General features: G+C 45.1%; 1 protein-coding gene across 4 annotated transcripts in view; it reads right to left on the bottom strand.

Annotated features, from left to right (window-relative positions):
* LOC124802783 (GMP reductase 1-like) overlaps positions 1 to 22,879 on the bottom strand; it is a 96,353-nt gene that overhangs the window by 24,006 nt on the left and 49,468 nt on the right. For all 4 annotated transcript variants that reach the window (XM_047263782.1, XM_047263780.1, XM_047263783.1 and 1 more), the window contains one exon: positions 6,863 to 7,065. In XM_047263782.1, the coding sequence (XP_047119738.1) occupies positions 6,863 to 7,065 (203 nt within the window). The remainder of the gene's footprint in view (positions 1 to 6,862; positions 7,066 to 22,879) is intronic.

Genomic DNA, 22,879 nt, shown 5'->3' with positions numbered 1-22,879 from the left:
ATGACAGAGTAGGTAACCATGCGTTAGCCACATATGGCCAATGCGGAGCCGGCAGAGGACAACTGATTCCCTGTGAGAGGCCTGCATGGAAGACTTCCACACATTCATAGTCTCCTTAATGACATGCAGTTTGTTGTGTGTGCTGTTATGCCATTCCGTCTCCCAAAGCCTGAAAACCCTGTGGTGTAAGACAGAACACAGGTCACCTTCATAGATGCCTATCTCCAGAAGCGGCGGTTTCCGCGTTGCCTGTTTGGTCAGCCTGTCGGCAAGTTCGTCGCCAGGGATTCCTAGGTGTCCTGGAGTCACACAAACACCACGGAATGGCAGGACTGTTTCAGGGCATAGATGGACTCCTGAATGGATGCTACCAGATGGTGGCGAGAGTAGCACTGGTCGATAGCTTGTAGGCTACTCAATGTGTCAGTACACAGGAGAAATGACTCACCAGGGCATGAGCATATGTACTCAAGAGCATGAGATATGGTCACCAGCTCTGCAGTGAAAACACTGCAGCCAACTGGCAAGGGGTGCTACTCAATATCTCCTCCATGAACATATGCGAAGCCTACGTGACCATCAGCCATTGAGCCATCAGTGTAAACCACTTCAGAGCCCCAAAACACGTCAAGAATCGAGAGAAAGTGACAGCGGAGAGCGGCAGGGTTAATTGAGTCCTTAGGGCCACGCAAAAGGACCAGACGAAGCTGCAGCCGAGGCGTACACCATGGAGGCATACGTGAACGGACTGCAAGTAGAGGTGGTAAAGGGAAGGACTCCAGTTCAGAGAGAAGGGACCGCACAAGAACCACAATCGTTATCCCCGATCTGGGCCACCGATGCGGGAGATGGACTGCTGCAGACAGGAAAAGGAGACGGTAATTCGGATGCTCAGGGGAATTATGAATGTATGCTGCGTAACTGGCGAGCAGTTGTGCACGTCTGATCTGCAGTGGAGGGACACCAGCCTCCACCAGTAAGCTGGTCACTGGACTCATCCTAAAAGCTCCTGTTGCTAATCGAACCCCACAGTGGTGCACAGGGTCGAGTAAATGCAACGCTGAAGGTGCTGCCGAACCATAAGAACCATAAACCACACTCCCATAGTCAATTCGGAATTGGACAAGGGATGCAGCAGCGTACAGCGATCTGCACCCCAATTGGTGTTGCTCAGGCAACGGAGGGCATTGAGGTGTGGCCAGCACTTCTGCTTAAGCTGACGAAGATGAGGGAGCCAAGTCAATTGAGCATGCAAAATCAGTCCTAGGAATTGATACGTCTCCGCTACAGTGAGTGGATCATCATTAAGGTAAAGTGCGGGTTCCGGATGAACAGTACAATGCCGACAGACGTGCATGACACACGACTTTGCGGCTGAAAACTGGAAGCAGCAGTACGAAATGTGGAAGTCATCTGCATACAGAGAAGGTGAGACGGAGGGCCCGACAGCTGCTGCTAGACCATTAATGGCCACTAAAAATAGAGACACACTCTACACAGAGCCCTGCGGGACTCCATTCTCCTGGATATGGATGGAATTATGGGAGTCACAAACTTGGACATGGAAAGAATGGAACAACAGGAAGTTTTGGATAAAAATCGGGAGTGGTCTCTGGAGACCCCACTCAAACAATGTGGCAAGGATATGAGGTCACCAAGTATGCTTTATGTAAGTCAAAAAAGATGGCAATTAGGTGTTGCCATCTGGAAAAGGCTGTTCGGATGGCAGACTCGATAGACACAAGATTATAATAAGTGGTAGAGCGACCCTGGCGGAAGCCGCCCTGACATGGAGCCAGCAAGCCACGTGATTCCAGGACCCAACCACACCGCCGACATAGCAGATGTTCCAGCAGCTTACAAAGAACGTTGGTGAGGCTGATGGGCCAATAGCTATCTACATCAAATGGGTTTTTATCGGGTTTGAGCACCGGAGTGATGGTACTCTCCCGCCATTGCGATGGAAAGACGCCACCGCACCAGATCTGGTTGAAGGTGATGAGAAGATGTTGCTTGTAGTCAGATGAGAGATGTTTAATCATCTGGCTGTGGATGCGGTCAGGCCCAGGAGCTGTGTCGGGGCAATGTGCAAGGGCACTGAGGAGCACCCACTCTGTAAATGGGGCATTATAGGATTCACTGCAGCACGTAGTGAATGAGAGGACGTTCCCTTCCAGCTGCTGTTTGAGTGTGCGAAAGGCTGGGGGGGGGGGGGGGGGGGGTAATTCTACGACACAGAGGCTCGAGCAAAGTGCTCGGCAATCGCGTTTGCGTCAGTACATAACTCGCCATTTATAGTAACACCGGGGACAGCTGTTGGGGCCTGGTACCCGAAAAGACGTTTGATATTTGCCCAGACTTGGGAAGGTGATGTGTGGCACCCAATGATGGAGATGTATCTTTCCCAACACTCCTTCTTCCGTTGTTTTATATGGTAGCAAACACGGGCACAGAGCTGTTTAAAGGCTATGAGGTGCTCCAGGGAAGGGTGCCGCTGCAGAGCTCACCGATGCTTCTCAATTGCTTCAGTGACTTCCGGTGACCACCAAGGGACTGCCTTACGCCTCTGGCACCCTAAAGAACAACGGATTGCATTTTCTCCCGCAGAAACAATTGTGCTAGTCACTTGCTCAAGCATCACATCGATGTTACTGTGTGGGGGAGATTCAGCGGTGACAGCGGAGGTGAAAGTTCCCCAGTCCGCCTTGTTCAAAGCCCATCTGGGCAGGCATAAGTGTGGCTGACGCTGGGGCAGTGACAGGAAGATGGGGAAGTGGTCACTACCACACAGGTCACACGTGCTCTCCAGTGGATAGATGGGAGAAGTCCTGGGCTGAAAATTGATAAGTCAATGGCCAAGTAACTACCATGAGCCACACTGAAATGTGTGGTGGCCCCAGTACTTAAGAGGCAGAGGTTGAATTGCGACAGTAAAGTTTCGACATCTCTCCCTCGGCCAGTAAGCATGGTACCACCCCACAAGGGGTCATGGGCATTAAAATCTCCCAAAAGTAGGAAAGGTTTAGGGAGTTGATCAATCACTGCAGCTAATGCATTCAGGGGTACTGCACCATCTGGAGGAAGATGTACATTGCAGACTGTTATTTCCTTCATTGCCCTTATTCTGACAATCACAGCTTCAAGAGGGGTTTGAAGGGGCACATGTTCACTACAGACCAAGTTTATGACATAAATGCAAACTCCACCTGACACTCGATTATAGTCGCTACGGTTCCTGTAATATCCCTTATAGCCACGGAGGGCAGGGGTCTGCATTGCTGGGAACCAGGTTTCCTGGAGGGCAATGCAGATAGCAGGTGTAAAGCGTAACAGTTAGCATAGCTCAGCTAGGCAGTAGAAAAAACCGCCGCAATTCCACTGGAGGATGACATCGTGAGACTGGGAAGGCATGGAACATTCAATGAGGCAGTTTACGCCTCAGAGTCACCTGCTGTCACCGATTTATTGCCTGAGCAGTCTATATCCATTGTATCTGAAGGTCTGGCAAGATCTAGGTCCTCAGCGGATGCCAAAATCTCCACCCCATCCTCAGCCGCAGAGCTTGTAGGTAGCAATGGTGAGGGTGCCACTGCAATTTCCTTGGTCTTAAGGGTTTTCTTTTTGGATATCTCCCACTGCTCCTTGGGTTCCCTGGCTGGGAGGACTTCACTAGGTCAGTCTCCAACACTGAGGATGAGCATGAAGCCCTACGACCAGCTGCGTTTGGGCTCTTCAGCCACTGGTGGGTGTCATCTTTCCCACTAGAAGAAACCTGGGAAGGGAGTGACCCAGGGGACCCCTTCCTAGCGAGAGAAGCTGAAGAAGACTTATGCTTCTCTAGCTTAGAAGTGAGGACGGACGTCCCTGATGGTTGGGGGGGGGTGGGGGTTGCTCCCAGAGTAGGTGGTGCAGGAACGAGGAGGAGGGAAATCCCCCTCACCATCAAGGGGCCAGGTGTGGTCTTCCGGCTCTGAGAGATGACCTAGGTTGGTGGAGCTGATGGTGCCACAACTGTTGTAGCGGCGGCGTAAGACGATGTCATATGCACAGGATGCAGGCATTCAAATTTTCTCTTAGCCTCAGTGTAGGTCAGTCTGTCCAGGGTCTCATACTCCATGATCTTCGTTTCTTCCTGGAGAATCCTGCAGTCTGGTAAGCAAGGTGAATGGTGCTCTCTGCAGCTGACACAGATGGGAAGCGGGGCACGTAGAGTATTGGGATGTGATGGGTGTCTGCAATCTCGGCATGTGACACTGGAAGTACAGCGGGAAGACATATGGCCGAACTTCCAGAACTTAAAGCACTGCATCGGGGGAGGGATAGACTTTACATCACACCGGTAGACCATCACCTTGACCTTCTCAGGCAATGTATCACCCTCAAAGGCCAAGATGAAGGCACCGATGGCAACCTGATTGTCCTTCGGACCCTGGTGGACACGCCAGACGAAATGTACACCTCGCTGCTCTAAATTGGCGCGCAGCTCATCGTCCGACTGCAAAAGAAGGTCTCTGTGAAATATGATACCCTGGACCATATTTAAGCTCTTATGGGACATGATGGTTACAGAAACTTCCCCCAGCTTGTCACAAGCGAGTAATGCCCATGACTGGGCAGAGGATGCTGTTTTGATCAAGACTGACCCAGATCTCATTTTGGACAAGTCCTCCACATCCCCGAACTTGTCTCTAAATGCTCAACAAAAAACTGAGGCTTCATCATCATGAAAGATTCTCCATCAGCTCTTGAACATACAAGGTACCGGGGCGAATAAGATCCACTGCCATCCTTAGCCTGACGTTCCTCCCATGGTGTGGCCAGGGAGGGGAGCTATTTGGGGTTGTACTTCTGTGCGTTGAATTGAGCTCATGATCACTTAGAGACTGCTGGTGTTTCACCACCAGCAAGAGATGATGGTCTATGTTTCATCGCGTGTCATCCGCCCTGATGCCACCCACTTCGACCAACGGCCCTCCCCACGGGTGCCACCCAGCCGCAGCAAAGGCCACCTGGCAGGATGGCCATTGCCAGGAGTCCCAATGCCCCAGGGGGATGGGCATCTACCCCTTTGCATACGTGGGGAGTTAACGACGCAGGCATCAGCAGAGTGATCCCTGTGTGGTCGGGGGGGGGGGGGGGGGGGTACAACCAACAGGGGACATGGTGTCCCCACCAGAACGGACTGGCTACCGTGCTGGATATCAAGTGCAAAGAAGTCCACAGTCATTGTCAACACAGAAATCGATAGTGCACAGTGGAAAATGCACCCAGGAAGGTGTCCTCACCCAAGAGATGGAGAATGGGCAGGACTGCAATACGATGATGAGAAAGTATGCTGAAGATCTCAATGCACGGTGGACATGATGCACCTTGCAAGGTGCCCTTCCCCAATTGGCTCACTCTTCGAGAAAATTTTGAAGAATGGAGGTCAAACCCTACAGGGGACCATCACATAAAGGCCGAAACGTGTTAAACTCATTTTAGTCACCTAGTACAACAGGTAGGAATACCTCGGGCCTATTCTGACCCCCAGACCCGCAGGGGGTATTCCCTAGAATGGGTGGAGAAATTACAGTGCAGACGCCAGCAGCGCAATCCTTGTCAGGAGAGTACAACAGTGCAGGTACAAGGCAACCACTACAATGAACTGGCCACTGCATTATGTTTTTTGTCTGACATGGATGGGTGCTAGGATGGTCATACAAGGGCAGATACCCTTCCCTGCACAATCTGCACATTGGAAAAATTTGGGAATGGCTGTAGCTCATATCTGGGTAAGGATGATAGAGAGATGTTATAAATAACTGAAGAGCTCATGAGAATACACCAAGGTAAGTGAAGCCATATTGTCATCACGAGATTTGGCAATGATAAGAGTGAGTGGGGAACAGAATAGGAGGAAGCAGGAACTGCATTACAGGAGAGACATAGCAGTGGTCTGGAGCCCCACACTTGCTAGGGACATATCCAAAAATGAGACATAGGCTCCCTGGGGGTTAATACCTTGGCAGGAATGTCATCTGGATTTGGTGACTATTTTTGAATATTGTGATAATCTCCAGGACCGCCTGATCAACTGTCATCTGGCAATAGTACCCTCAATAGTAATCCATCTGGCTCTTGTAAACCAGTAGACAGTTGACCATTTTCCGCTGACTCTGGGTGACGCAGTTTGGGTACCAGTATGTATGGCATGCCCAATATCTTCTGAACATTCACCCTGTTCAACAATGAAAGAATAAACATTCCAGGCTGTATAAGAGAGAGCTATAAATCTGGTTGAGTTCTCTGTTGGACAGCTACACAATGACAACTCTTGATGTGACAATTGTGTTCCAATCTTCAATAGAGAAAAAGCAATAAGGAGTGATGACAATCATCACTTCCAGAGCTGTACTGAGGTGATCCTGTGCCCTGGGCAGATATGCCAAATGGGTATATGACCTGCACTCCTCCAGATTGTGAGAGTCCACAGCCTTATAATATGCGCAGCTTCACTCAGTCCCCAATATTAAGATCAGCATCTTAGCTACTGTGTGAATCTGTAAGGGGTACTCAAAAGAAAGGAAATGATGGGGGATACTGACTACAAAAACAGCAGCCCTATGCATGTGTGCTGTGCAATATGTTGTTATGACTGAAGCAGACAGGATACTTTGTTATCGATCTGCTGGTAGAATTCGGTTATATTCAGAGACCCCCCCCCCCCCCCACACACACACACACACACACACACACACACACACACACACACACACACACACACACAGAGAGAGAGAGAGAGAGAGAGAGAGAGAGAGAGAGAGAGAGAGCACAGTTATAATTCAATGCAGCAACACAAAATAAGAGTACACATTATCACCTGTATTCAGCTACCCCTCCAGCATGTTTGTCCATTGCAGTGCTAGAAGACATTCCATAGAAAAGCTTGTATTTCTTCCCATTTCGCTGAATTGTTTCACCACCACACTGATCATGGCCAGCAAACATTCCCCCCATCATTACAAAATCTGCTCCAGCACCAAATGCCTTTGCTACATCACCTGGACAAGTGCAGCCTCCATCCTGAAAGAAAAAGTTGTGCTTTAACAAACTTATGTACTGTGTCACAGTCAGTCAAAACTACATAAAATGGGGCTTACAAAAACAGTCATCAAACAAATACGTGGCTTCTCTACAACTTCACTTCCTTTTTCAAATAAAATTTCAAAGGTACTAATATTATGAGTAGAAAAATAATCGCATACACATCAACAAATTTTTTCTGCCTTCTCTTCTCAAGTCTTTTAGATAACTTTCCATTTTTTCCCCAATATCTCTCTTTTTTCTATCCCTCCCCTCCTTTCTGTACTTTTAAATTTGCCTTTTTATATCGTGCTCCCTAAACTTTTCTTCCTATCATTATCTTGTTTCATCTGTAAAATGTTATACTTTCCAATTTTCTTTTCAAATCCTCACAGCTGTCTACTATCTGTGGGTCTACAACAGAAGCCAGGAATTTTAGTACACATTCTTTGAGACAAATATATTTATGATTGTTAAAACTGCAGCAACACGAGCAATGCATGTGACTAATATTCTAATTAAGTACACAGCAATACACACATGCATTTGATCACAGAACTACACATTATCTCTAACATTGAGAATTCAGTGTTACATGAGGCCCCCATATCCTGTTATCAGACACTCTAAATGTTGAAGTCTGGATTCCAAAAGTTACCTGGACAAGTGCGAGGAAAGTGGTATTGTTAGTTTTGCTGAGAATGAACTCTTCGTGGTTGCATCTGAGAGGAGCTGTATCTATCATTAAGAAAGTGCTAAATGTCTGCCAATTGGCATTTACAGGGTATCCCAGGAGAACTGGTCAATATCCAGGATGACAATGTACAATCATTTGAAGCAAAAAACTTCATACGAACATGTGCCCCGTTTCAAATGGTTTCTGAGATAGAAAACACTTGATGTACATTGTTATTTATATGGTCTGTTATTCAATAAACTGCCAGGTTTACATATGTACAATATTTAGTAAACATTACAATATGTGTTTTCCAAAGTATCAATTGAAAAACACATTTTTAACATATTCAGCTCTAAGTATTATCGTACTGTGGCATCTGCATCTCCTTAGAGTTGACACGACTCAGTGGCGATGGTTGTCCCAGTCGGTATGATGTGGAAGGGTGTCCGTCACTCACGACAACGCCACCCAGTACGTAATAAGAAAACAAACTCCATGCCTGGTTTGGCAATATTTCAGATACCGTCTTTCGTGGTTAATGTCAATATTTCGATAGAGCAGAGCATCAATGTGTAAGCCGCTCTTCCTTCTTCACTGAACGTGACAATTGCACCACTCGATGACGCGATGTCTCCTTTGCCCTGAAATGATGACCACCAGTTTTCTTTTGTTGTGAGTCTATTATGCCTGGTTAGATAATGGATGTTGAATATTAATAATATAAAGTCTTGAATCTTCAATCCATCACCCAAGTTGTGCTATGGAATTGTGAGGACGTAAAGTTGATAAATTGTTTTTCCGTTGTCAAGACACCGCTACGTTGCGGTGTTCAATAACTACACGACAAAATTCTAGAGATAACATATACTTCAGCAATGTTCAGAGTGTGTCGTAATCTTGGGACAAATCAATGACTGTTCACTGTTAAATAACCATGAATTCACTTTTCGCTTCATAATATTTTAATAGTCAATTAATTGTCACTAATACACATGATAATGTCTATTCAGTTATGTAGGCGACATGAAGAATTAAAGTTTGAATCCAATTTTATTGTTCCTTGTAATTAATTGTCCCTACGCTGAGCGCACACACCGATTTCTCAATCAGGGAATTGCTTCCATTTGCATCAGTAATCCTGTCGTGACCACAACTTCTGACAACTTGGCGCAATTGTACGTTCTTCCTGCTTGCATTTGTCTGTTACCTACTTGAGACTAATAATTGCTTTTCTGTCAGCGATCTTTCTTTATCAATGTCCTTGAATGTTTGTGCTTTTTTTTTTTTTGTTTGTGGTTTTTAGGGCGCAAAACTTCTATGGTCATTAGCGCCCAGCCCGTGACGTAGAAAACAGGAGAAAAACGAAATTTAAAATCAGCAGCAATGGAAACATAGTCAGAAAATTGGAGAAACTAAAGGCAGAAGGAATGCTTAAAAGTCCACTATAGAAAGGGGTTGGTTGTCCACAAAAAAAAAGCTTCAAATGACTGACGTCATTTCACTGTCACTAATAAACTGTAGAACGCGGTCAGCTGAGCGCGTGTCATCTGCTAAAATCGACGATAGATCAGGCGATAGCTGTAGACGGGAGCGTAACGGATTAAAATAGGGGCATTCAATTAAAAGGTGTCTGACCGTCCACAGCTGAGAGCAGTGGGGACAGAGTGGGGGAGGATCACCGCTTAAAAGATGTCGATGACTAAAAAGACAGTGCCCTATCCGGAGTCGAGCTAAAATTACCTCCTCCCGACGACGCGTTCGGGAGGAAGAGGTCCAAGCGCAAGGAACGGCTTTCACTTCCCGCAATTTAGTGTGGGGAAGTGTTGACCAATGCGCATGCCATAAATGAGTAACTTGGCGACATAAACCGCTCCGTAGATCGGTAAACGGAAGAGACTGAAGAGCTGGCCGAGGAAGAGAGACTGCAGCCTTGGCCGCTATATCGGCCGCCTCATTTCCACAGATACCAGCGTGTCCCGGGAGCCAGAGGAACGCCACTGAGACGCCCCCCAGGTGGAGCAAGCGCAGACAGTCCTGAATCCGGTGGACCAGAGGGTGCACAGGGTAAAGAGCTTGGAGACTTAGGAGAGAGCTGAGAGAATCTGAGCAGATTACGTACTGTATCCGCTGATGGCGGCGGATGTAGTGGACAGCCTGGAGAACAGCGTAAAGCTCTGCAGTATAAACCGAACACTGGTCGGGAAGCCGAAAGTGATTTGGGGTGTCGCCAACAATATAGGCACTCCCTACACCTAACGATGTTTTCGAGCCATCGGTGTAAATAAATGTGGCTTCCGTCATTTGTGCACATAGAGCAGCAAATGCCCGACGGTAAACAAGTGTAGGGGTACCATCTTTGGGAAATTGACATAGGTCTCTGAGCAAGTCGATCCGAGGACGGTGCCAAGGCGGTGCTGTACCCCAAGTTGTCAAGAAGGTTTTAGGAAAGCGGAAGGAAAGAGAATGGAGCAGTTGACGGAAGCGGACTCCCGGGGGTAGTAGGGAGGAGGAGCGGCCTGCATACCCGACATCAAAGGAGGCGTCGAAAAAAAGGTTATGGGCTGGATTAGCAGGCATGGAAGACAGATGGCTAGCATAACGACTCAGAAGGACTGCCCGCCGATTGGACAGCGGAGGTTCAGCAGTCTCAGCATAAAGGCTTTCCACAGGGCTGGTGTAAAAAGCTCCAGACACTAAACGTAATCCACGGTGGTGGATAGAGTCGAGACGCCGAAGAATAGACGGCCGAGCAGAGGAGTAGACTATGCTTCCATAATCCAATTTCGAGCGCACTAAGGCGCGATAGAGGCGGAGAAGGACCACCCGGTCCGCTCCCCAAGAGGTACCATTCAGGACACGGATGGTGTTAAGGGAACGCAGACAGCGAGCCGAAAGATAGGAAACGTGGGAGGACCAGCATAGTTTTCTGTCAAACATAAGACCCAAGAATTTAGCGACGTCGGAAAACGGAAGGTTGACAGGACCTAGATGTAAGGAGGGCGGAAGAAACTCCTTACGTCGCCAAAAATTAACACAAACGGTCTTACTGGGTGAGAAACGGAAGCCGGTTTCGATGCTCCACGAGTAGAGGCGATCGAGACATCCTTGAAGACGTCTTTCAAGAAGGCTGGTCCTTTGAGAACTGTAGTAGATCGCAAAATCGTCCACAAAGAGGGAGGCCGAGACATCAGGAAGGAGACAATCCATAATTGGATTAATGGCGATGGCAAACAGTACAACACTCAGCACGGAGCCCTGGGGTACCCCGTTTTCTTGGGAGAAAGTACGGGAGAGAGTAGTGTTCACCCGCACCCTAAATGTGCGCTCTGCCATAAATTCGCGAAGAAAAAGGGGCAGCCGGCCTCGAAAGCCCCAAGAGAACAGTGTGCGGAGGATGCCTGTCCTCCAACAGGTATCGTACGCTCTCTCCAGATCAAAAAATATTGCTACCGTTTGGCGTTTCCGGAGAAAATTGTTCATGATATAAGTGGAGAGAGCAACAAGATGGTCAACAGCAGAACGATGCTTTCGGAATCCGCATTGGGCTGGTGTTAAAAGACTGCGGGACTCCAGCCACCAAGCTAAACGGTAATTCACCATACGCTCCAAAACCTTACAGACACTACTCGTGAGAGAAATGGGGCGATAGCTAGAGGGGAGATGTTTGTCCTTTCCAGGTTTCGGAACGGGAACGACAATAGCTTCCCGCCATCGCCTGGGAAAGGTACTGTCGGTCCAAATTCGATTATAAAGGCGTAGGAGGTGACGCAGGCTATGGGTTGATAAATGCAGCAACATTTGGACATGGATACCATCCGGTCCTGGGGCGGAGGAGCGAGAAGTAGAGAGTGCATGTTGGAGTTCGCGCATGGAGAAAACAGTATTGTAGCTTTCGCGATTTTGAGAGGAGAAAGCAAGATGCCGCACTTCTGCTGCACGTTTCTTCGGGAGAAACGCTGGCGGGTAATTTGAAGAGCTCGAAATCTCAGCAAAGTGCTGACCCAATGAGTTAGAAATTGCGACGGGGTCCACTAAGGTATCATGCGCGACAGTGAGCCCAGAGACCGGGGAGAAACTAGGCGCGCCTGAGAACCGTCGAAGCCGACTCCAAACTTCCGAGGAGGGAGTGAAGTTGTTAAATGAGCTAGTAAAGAATTTCCAGCTTGCCTTCTTGCTATCGCGGATGACGCGACGGCATCGCGCACGGAGCTGCTTATATCGGATACAGTTGGCCAAAGTTGGATGGTGACGGAAAATGCGAAGAGCACGTCGCCGCTCACGTATTGCGTCACGGCAGGCCTCGTTCCACCAAGGAACTGGAGGGCGCCGGGGCAATTCGGAGGTGCGTGGTATTGAACGTTCCGCAGCTGTGAGAATAACGTCGGTAAAATGTGTGACCTCATCGTCGACGCTGGGAAAGCGACGGTCATCGAATGTCGCTAGAGACGAAAAAAGTGTCCAATCGGCTTGGGCAAACTTCCAGCGTCGCGAGCGCATATATGGCAGTTGAGGCTGCAGTCGAAGAACACATGGAAAGTGGTCACTCGAGTGTGTATCATCAAGGGCGAACCATTCGAAGCGCCGAGCTAGCGGAACAGTACCGACCGCAAGGTCCAAATGGGATAAATTTGCCGTGGAGGCAGACAAAAATGTAGGGACCCCAGTGTTGAGGCAGACTAGATCCGCTTGGTGGAAGACGTCTAGCAATAGTGAGCCACGTGGACAAGGATGTGGAGATCCCCAAAGCGGGTGGTGGGCATTGAAGTCCCCAACCAGCAAATAGGGGGGTGGAAGCTGATCAAGAAGATGAAGGAGATCAGCTCGTGCCATTGGTGTAGACGATGGAACGTATACCGTACAAAGAGAGAACGTGTATCCAGAAAGGGAAAGACGGACGGCGACAGCTTGGAAGGAAGTGTTTAAGGGGATTGGGTGATAATGGAGAGTATCATGGAGCAGAATCATGAGTCCTCCATGGGCTGGAGTGCCTTCAACTGAGGGGAGGTCATATCGGACGGACTGAAAATGAGGGAGAACAAAGCGGTCATGGGGACGCAGCTTTGTTTCCTGAAGACAGAAGATGACCGGCGAGTAGGATCGTAAGAGGATCGACAATTCCTCCCGATTGGCGCGAATGCCGCGGATATTCCAGTGGATAATGGACATAGGGTGAACAGAAAATGGAGGAACGGCACCAAGGGTGCTGTCAACTCAACGACTGCTCAGAGCTTGCGACCGACAGCATGGAATGGCATTCAGTCGAAGGCAGAAGATCCTGATCCATAGGTTGGTCAGGAGCAGCTCCTGCCACCAACGATCGGCCAGTTGACCGGCCACCAACAGTGCGCCTCGGCGACACAGAAGATGGCCGAGGGCGATTTCCGCCAGGTGGTGCTGTAGATGGGACACGCCTTGGCGGAGAAGGAGAGGAACTGTGTTTCTTCGTAGCCTTCTTGGAGGTATGTTTAGATGAAGGAGGAACCGATGGTTGTGAAATTGCAGTACGTAAAAACTCTTCACGAGAATGCTCTTTTTTTGTAGACTTGGCGTCTGACTTTTGGGCTCGAGATTTAGCAGAACCCGACGAAGGGTGAGCCATAGAGTGGGCAGGCGAAAGAGGTGAGGTTGAACGGGCGATCTTTGCGCTGGCCGATCTGACGACCGTGGTACTAAATGTGAGGTCGCAAGTCTGCGTGGCCGCCTCCTTTGTTGGCCGAGAAGAAGCAAGGACAGCGCTGTATTTTCCTTTCTGAGGCATGGTGGGCTGTCGACTGGCGAGTAACTTTCGAGCAGCAAAGGTCGACACCCTTTCCTTCACTCTTATTTCCTGGATCAGCTTTTCGTCCTTAAAAACAGGGCAATCTCGAGAGGAAGCAGCGTGGTCACCCATACAGTTGAGGCAGCGAGGGGATGGAGGTGGACAAGCACCCTCATGGGCATCCCTGCCACACGTAACACATTTGGCCGGATTGGAACAGGACTGGCTGGTGTGATTAAACCGCTGACATCGATAGCAACGCGTAGGGTTTGGAACATAAGGGCGAACGGAAATTATCTCATAGCCTGCTTTGATTTTTGATGGGAGTTGAACTTTGTCAAAAGTCAAGAAGACAGTGCGGGTTGGAATGATGTTCGAGTCAACCCTTTTCATAACCCGATGAACAGCGGTGACGCCCTGGTCAGACAGGTAGTGCTGAATTTCTTCGTCAGACAATCCATCGAGGGAGCGTGTATAAACGACTCCACGCGAGGAATTTAAGGTACGGTGCGGTTCCACCCGGACAGGGAAGGTGTGGAGCAGAGAAGTACGCAGCAATTTTTGAGCCTGGAGGGCACTGTGTGTTTCTAACAACAGGGTACCATTCCGTAATCTGGAACAAGACTTTACAGGACCCGCAATTGCGTCGACACCTTTCTGAATAATGAAAGGGTTGACCGTGGAAAAGTCGTGACCTTCGTCAGACCGAGAAACAACAAGGAACTGTGGCAACGATGGAAGAACCGTCTGTGGCTGAGACTCAGTGAACTTACGTTTGTGAGCAGACATAGTGGAAGGTGAGGAAACCATTGCGGAAGAATCCCCCATGATTACCGGCGTCTCCGATGGCGCGCTCCTCCCTTGTGGGGGCCCTCACCGAGGGCACACCCGCCTTAGGTGATTGTTCACACCTCAGGTCACACCTCCCGACATACGGACGGAGGGACCAATCGGCACTTTCGGAAGGTATCAGCTCGGGTAATCACCCCTCCCTGGGCCTGGCCTTTACCAGGGGGTACGTACGTGTCCTACCTGTCTACCCGGGGCGGGGAATTACGCGTTACCCCCGTCACCGGCTACGCATGGAAGTGCGTGGGTCGGCCTTCAGACACGCACAGGGAGGAAGAAAGAGAAAGGGAAAGGAAAGAAGAGGGGGTCTCAAACGCCGCAGCGGAGAAAAGGGTAAAGAGAAGAGGTAAGGAAAGGAGATGGACAAAGGAAGGAAGAAGACATACAAGCAAGGAAGAAGAAGAATGCGGTACATTTACAAGCGTCCGTCTCCGGACGTAGGCGCAAACCATACTCCCAGAGGGGGAGAAAGTGAAGGAAAGAGCAAGAGGTGAGGGGGGGGGGGGTGAAGACAGGGGATGGGGAAGGAGGCGGAAAGGGAAGGTATGCAGCCCGGAAAGGAAGGAAGGCCACATTAGCTCGGGGCCCCGTGCTCGCTACGCACGTATCCACAAAAGAGTTGTGGATCCCCTGGGGGGAAATGTTTGTGCTTATTCAGTATCACGGGCTATATCCCATCACAAATCTCACACAATTCAATTTCGTCATGAATCTCCATATCCCGTTATCTTGCTAATGGTAAAGATGACTTTGCTTTAGTATGACTTCTGAATAATACTTCAGTCTATATTGCAAAACTTTCAAACTTCCGATTAGCTTAAAACAATCTAGCAACGCTTATATGCATGCTACAATTACAATAGTACTAGAGAGCAACTAGATAGCAACTGAAGCGAACATTTCCATTTCTGAGTTACACTGTAGTCACATCAAACTAAATTTTTGATGCAGCTACAGCTCCTTCTATGGTAAATGTTATCTTTGGCCAATTTACCATCTGGGCTTTAACCTTCATTTTTAATTATTTTGCAATTCTTTCTTTGATGTTTTTGTTGTGTATCCTATCATGTTCTTCCATTCAGTCTCTATTTCATGATAAATATTATTATTCACATGACATTCCTGTTGGTCAAATTATCACAAAGTATAAATTTTTTCGTCAGTAGCTGCCATCAGTGTCAGGATGACTAATTTTCCTACTTCTTTTACAACAGAGCGTTGGTTATTAGGGTTTCTGAAATTGGGATGTTACACATGGCCCCCAGACGATGAAGTGGGTATGTGACTTCCCGCTTCAACGCCCCTAACCAGGTAAGGCCCTTGTTTTTATTGTTGGCACACTAACATGCACCCACATACACACCTATATATAAAAAATTTAAATCGTTGCAATGTTTTTTGTACAATAATATGAACTTTAGGTTCGTGTCTTATGAATAATTCATTTTTCATTTTATTTTCAGTGCATCGCCACACTGATGCTCCATCTGCACCAGACCATGCAAGCTGCAAACGTGGCCTGGTTCGAAATCAGTTTCTTCTCCTCCATCAACCATGGTAAAGCTGCCACAGCATCAGATCGTATATGGCAGCAAGTACGATCCGATTACTCGTGCTCGTCTGGTTACTCTCGATGTCCAGTGGTTGCTCTCCCAGTAGACTGCACTAACATCTCAGCACAATCTGCCCCATGAATGTCCGCATCACCACTGTTGTATATGCTGCAACAATTAGATCACTTCTCTTCTCAGTACACAACATTAGATTACACATTACTATCACAGTTCATAATGTGCATTCTGCACATTATCTATTCATTCAGTTAATAATGTTTGTGGTAAGTATGACTAGTCTATCGTCACTTCACAACTGTACTATCAGTCCATGCACAAGTACAACATTCTACACATCGGCACCATTCTACGAGTTTTTCTTTACCAGTTAGTTTTTTTTCCTTTTTCTCAAGTCATAATATTGGTTCATTTATTCATTTCTATTCTCCTCTAATTGTCTCTCATCTTTTCCCTCCTCAAAATAAGTGATTTTGTTTAAAAAAATTTTCGTATTCCCGAATGATTGCGGTAAGATGTTTCATTGTGCTCGCATATTCTATCTTAAACTGATGCCTCATTGATCACACAACATGTAGAGGCATGTTAGCATATGAATATCAACATCAATTATTAACTAATAATATACACATAATTATACTACTTAATAAACTTTCAATGAACAAAATGATGATTACGAACTTGTAGCTTGTTATCTTTTCTTTTTTTTTCAGGACTTAACTACATAAAACTTCGTTGTTGCAAGAATTATTCAGCACTAATTCATTGCCTACTAATTCTATATAGAAAACTTCATAAACATTATTATAATGTCTTCCTGTTTTTTGACTTATCCTAGTTTGCATACTTAAATCTAAACTTTCAATCAACTAAAATATTTCTTTTAACTCTAAATGAGGGTACACCCCCTTTATTTTCTTGGTATCTTCATCTTCCAGCAGGTAACTTCCTCCTTGTGATATCTTAATAATTCAATATGGTCCTTTATACAAATTACACCATTTTCGATTTAATTTTCTTATCTTCGAAGATTTAGAATGTTTTTTTAATGAAACACTATCACCAACTTTATACTTTACTTCTAAACCTAGCTTTTGGTCAAATTGACGTTTTTTAAGATTTGCTTTATGTTGTGATTTTAAATATACCTTCTTTATAAATCCATTATGATCTTTTGGTTTATTATGCAGAAGTGGTAAATTACCAAGCCAATTATTATATTTTGCTGATTAAATAAGGTCTCATTCAGCAAATACCCAGTTGATATAGAAGGCACTTCATTGTACATCTCTTCAAAATCTTTGACTAATTCGATCCATCTATGGTTTTCATTAGGTACGTAACTTCTTATAAATCTATTCAATTCTCTTAAGTCTCTTTCTCTTGGGTTTCCTGACGGATTAAAGCGGGCAACGAATACTCGAAGAATTCCACATGTCTTCATTGTATCCTTCCACACTTTGCTTCGAAAATCTGATGCATTATCTGAAATGAGCATTTCAGGTTTCCCTAATGAATGCCGTATACTTTCTGGATTCCTTTGATATTTTAGTTTGCCAGTAGGAACTTCGGAGGTCGAGGGAGGTCAAGAATTTCACCGCGTGAAATTTCTGCAATAGTTCTTTTAAGTTCTCAGGGCAAGTTCTTACAGGTTTGATGTTCTTATTAATGTCGTGAGCGTCAAGAACTAGTCAAATATCGCCGTTCAGTTTAGTCACCGCTAACAATGGACTTGAGTCCAGAATGAGATTTTCACTCTACAGCAGAGTGTGCACTAATATGAAACTTCCTGGCATATTAAAACTGTGTGCCAGACCGAGACTCAAACTCGGGACCTTTGCCTTTCGCAGGCAAGTGCTCTATCAACTGAGCTACCCAAGCACGACTCATGCCCCATCGTCACAGTGCACACTCCGCTGCAGAGTGAAAATCTCATACTGGAAACATCCCCCAGGCTGTGGCTAAGCCATGTCTCCACAATATCCTTTCTTTCAGGAGTGCTAGTTCTGCAAGGTCCGCAGGAGAGCTTCTGCAAAGTTTGGAAGGTAGGAGACGAGGTACTGGCAGAAGTAAAGCTGTGACGACGGGGCGTGGGTCGTGCTTGGGTAGCTCAGTTGGTAGAGCACTTGCCCACGAAAGGCAAAGGTCCTGAGTTCGAGTTTCGATCTGGCACACTGTTTTAATCTGCCAGGAAGTTTCAATGGACTTGAGTATTCGGAAGTTGAAGTCTCAATTATTACCCAATCTGTCATCTTTTTTATTTCTTTCATCACAGCTTCTCTTTTCAACCAGGGGCCTGAATAAGTAGTTTTACAATACGTAGAGTGGGGGTACGTTTGAATACAATATTGAAAATCCTTAATTACGCCTGGTTTCTTATTAGATACAGGCAAATATTTATGCAATACTTCTCCCAATTCATCCTGTTGTTTTGTTGATATATATTCCGATTCGCAGACTTTTTCTACGATGCTTGATACATCTGTCTCAGCATCAGTTTGTCTAACACAATCAGTACCCTTCAAATGCAAAGTATTCACAGGTAGACAATTAACTGTTATATTTTGGCAATACTTTCCCAAAATAATCTTTTTCTTTAATAAAGTTACCCTAAATGGTTTGCCTTTACCTATAAAAATACGTACACCCTCCTTAATATCAATTACTGCACCGTAGTCACATAAAAAATCCATTCCCCAAATACACGGCATTGATATTCAAGACACTACCAAGAAAGTGCATTCAATGGCTACTCCCTGTAGTTCTACCATCACCCATACCTGTTTAATGATTAGTTGCGCTTTAGCACTAAATGCCCCTGACAACGTGTGGCCTGTTACTGTTGAGGTGAGCATTTTTTGTTGCCGACTAACCATATTCAAGCAAACTCATCGTCATCACACTAACCGCCGCCCCTGTATTATAAGTACATTAATCAGTACGTCATTAATTTTTACTTTGGCAATTGCTTGCAACGTATACCCACTCTCATTCATTTCCTGTTTTGGATCCAACATGTGATCTTCCCAAATATCAGTTTTCTTACTACATTCCAGGATATTTATTAACTTGTGAAGTTTGCCTCCGTCCTCAACACCGGCCACCCGAGAAAGGCCTAAAATGACTGGCATTAGTTTGACCATCCATCTTTTAGGCCCCTTGACTGTTCATGCACCTCAGCTACATGAATTTTGTTTCCTGTTTGTGGATATGGATTGTCCACAACTACACCACTTCCGTCTGATAACGATATGGGTCTGCTGGACCCAGAATATGCACCTGTATTATTAGAGTTTCCCCAACGTACATTGTGCATCGCACAATTTCTCCAATTTGATTTATTCTGTGACTCCACAGGAATGCAATTATTCCTACTGCCATCTTCACAACATTGACTATTCAACAATTGCCACCCCCCCCCCCCCCCCCCCCCCCCCAACACTTTCTTTTCCTGTTGGTAGTTACGACGTAAACTCGTTGAAAAACTTCCCGCTCCAGGCACTTGGTTATTATTTCCTACAAAACAAAATTCCCTTTTGAATATTGGTAATTCATGTTCCAATAATGATTTTTCTTTTGTCCGCGATCTAAATGATCATTACTGCTCTTAGAATTACAGTAATTTCGGTAAAATTCTGGAAGACGACTTAATTTGATTGCCACTGTTCCAGTTGTTATTACTTGTGTTATTCCTAGAATAATAATAGTTATTGTTATACTATGCCACTGTTTAGCATCCTCCATCAGCATGTCGATAGAATCGATTACTGATAGGAATTGTTGTATGTCAGAGACAGGAACATGAATTAGTTTTTCGCGAATATTTAAAGGAAGCCTGCCCATCAATATTCAAATCACTTCTCTACTCGAAATCGGTTTGGTCCAATAACGCATCTTATTAAAATAGCATTTGAAATACTGCCTAAGTATTTCCTTTTTCAAGTTGTAAAATTCTGGTTGGTATACTTCCTTCTGTAGTTTCTCTTGTTTACTTAAGGACCAATATTTAGCTAAAAATAATCTTTCAAACTCAGAACACGTGTTGCAGGTCTCTCTGACTTCAGCGGCCCATAACGCTACTTCTCCTACAATTTTCGATACTATAAACTGTAATTTATAGTACTCCATCTAACTATGGGGAAATATTCTTTTAAAGGAATTTTAAATACTCTGGGGTTGCTATTATTCTTTTCATTCGAAAATGTCGGGAACTGTTCGCTTTTGAAAATACTATGTTCTACTTTTAATGGCGAAATGCATCCTCTCTGAATGTAAGGATCACCCTTCTAGTCTGATTGGCTGTTCGTTTCCCACGGTTCCCCTACTTACGTGCTATGTTGCACTCACAGGCGTTTTCTCTCACAGTTGATTTCATGTTGTTACGTATTTGTTCATTTTCCTCCTTGGAATTGCTTTCTGACGGTTGCTCGGAAGACCGAGTGATACTAATTGCTGATTGACAGGGCCATTAGCACATTCATCGACAATTTTGTCTTTAATTTGCCAAAATTCTTTTACAAAGGTCTCTGTCAAAGAATTATTGGTCATTACCTGTCCCCATACTTGCTTTTGGGCACTCTAAATAGCTGAACGCACCTTTCCGTCATCTTCTACTGTTTTGTTTTCTATCCATTCAGACAGACTTCCTCTTAGTTTCCTAGTTTAATGTAGCATATATGTAACTACTTTACTTATTGAATTTTTCTCGAAATCTTTCAAACAATCAGTTAATCCCTCTATTCTTTCTGTGATACAGCTGTTATTCTCAGCTAAGGCATCAACCTTTCCAGACACAGCCTCAAACTGTTCTGAAAAAGTATTGACACTTTCACTGATTTTATCTGCACAGTCAATAATTCTAACCTCCTCCTCTGCACATTGTGTCGTTTGACACTGTCAGGCCCCACATTGTATGCACCAAATAATGTGGCGTCTGCGTCTCCTTAGAGTTGACACGACTCAGTGGCGATGGTTGTCACTGTCGGTATGACATGGAACGGTGTCCATCACTCACAACAATGTCACCATTTCAGATACTGTCTTTCGTGATTAATGTCAATATTTCAATAGAGCAATGCATCAGAATGTGTAAGCCGCTCTTGCTTCTTCACTGATAAACGTGGCAATTGCACTGCTCAATGACGTGATGACTCCTTTGACCTGAAATGGTGACCACCAGTTTTCTTTTGTTGTAAGTCTGCAACAGACTATTCAGCTTGTGCGAACTGGCTAACTATAGTTCTTTTTTTTATTATGCCCAGTTAGATAATGGATGTTAATATTAATAATATAAAGTCTTGAATCTTCAGTCCACCACCCAAGTTGTGCTGTGGAATTGTGAGAATGTTAAGTTCATAAATTGTTATTCCGTCGTCAAGATGCCGCTACATCGCATGTTCAATAACTACACGACGATAACATATACTTAAGCAATGTTCAGAATGCGTTATAATCTTGGGACAAATTGATGACTGTTCACTGTTAAATAACTATGAATTCACTTTTCACTTCATAATATTCTAATAGTCAATTAATTGTCACTAACATACATGATAATGTCTAGTCCATTATTTAGGTGACATGAAGAATTAAAGTTTGAATCCAATTTTATTGTTCCTTGTAATTAATTGTCCCTACGCTGAGAGTGCACACCGATTTCTCACTCAGGGAATTGCTTTAGTATGCATCAGTAATCCTGTCGTAGACGACAACTTCTGACAACTCAGCGCAATTTTACATTCTTCGTGTTTGCATTTGTCTGTTACCTACTCGAGACTAATTATTGTTTTTCTGTCGGTCTGTCAGCGATCTTTCTTTTTCAATGTCCTTGAATGTTCGTGTTTATTCAGTATCATGAAGGCTAAGTCCCATCACAAATCTCACACAATTCAATTTCGTCACGAATCTCTGTATCCCATTATCTTGCTAACGGTTTGAAGATGACTTTGCTTTAGTATGACTTCTGAATAATACTTCAGCCTATATCGTAAAACTTTCAAACTTTTGATTAGCTTAAGACAATCTAGTAGTGCTTAAGTGCATGCTACTATCGCAATAGTACTAGAGAGCGACTAGATAGCAACTGAAGCTAACATTTCCATTTTTGAGTTACATTGTAGTCACATCGAACTTCCTTTTCGATGCGGCTACAACTCTCTTCTATGGTAAATGTTAACTTAGGCCAATTTACCATCTGGGCTTTAACCTTCGTTATTAATTATTTTGCAATTATTTCTTTGATGCTTTTGATGCATTTCCTGTCATATTCTTTCATTCAGTCTCTATTTCATGATAAATATTATTATTCACATGACATTCCTGTTGATCAAATTAACACAAGTATAAATTTTGTCATCAGTAGCTGCCGTAAGTGTCAGGACGACTATATTTCCTACTTCTTTTACAACAAAGGGTTGTTTATTAGGGTTTCTGTAAATTGGGCGATACAGTACACAACACATTACAGCAGTTGTACAATTCACAATAAATGTTCGAATATCCCACTGCCAACTTCAGTATATTTGTGCATCCTTGCTTGTTGCTTGTCTGAGTGCCTCTACACATTCCTTAATGAGGGCAGCAGATTCCACGGTGTAACCAAGTAGTTAATTTTGTGTATTCACCATCTGTTTGCACATCCCAGACTTCACCCAGTACCATAAACAAAAAATCTAATGGCGTAAGATCTGGCAATCTTTGTGGCCAGTTAACTGTACTAAAACAACCAATCCAGCAATCGGGGTAAGTACAATTGAGACGTTCCCTCGCTCATCTAGCAAGAAGTGTACAGGCCGGAAGTACATCACAGTTTTCATGGCAAAAAGATTCCTGAGCAAAGATATTGAAAGCAACAATCAAATGAAACTTAGCAAAGGTTGGGTGGTAAAAAATACAGGGCATGCTGCTAGTCCAAAAACAACTGTACGTTAAACCATTTCTTTCTCTCAAACTATTTAG

The sequence above is a fragment of the Schistocerca piceifrons genome, chromosome 6 (genome assembly GCF_021461385.2).
Source record: "Schistocerca piceifrons isolate TAMUIC-IGC-003096 chromosome 6, iqSchPice1.1, whole genome shotgun sequence".
In the NCBI taxonomy this organism is placed as follows: Eukaryota; Metazoa; Arthropoda; class Insecta; order Orthoptera; family Acrididae; genus Schistocerca; species Schistocerca piceifrons.
The sequence above is the reverse complement of the archived record's forward strand: the minus strand, read 5'-3'. Positions and strand labels throughout refer to the sequence as shown.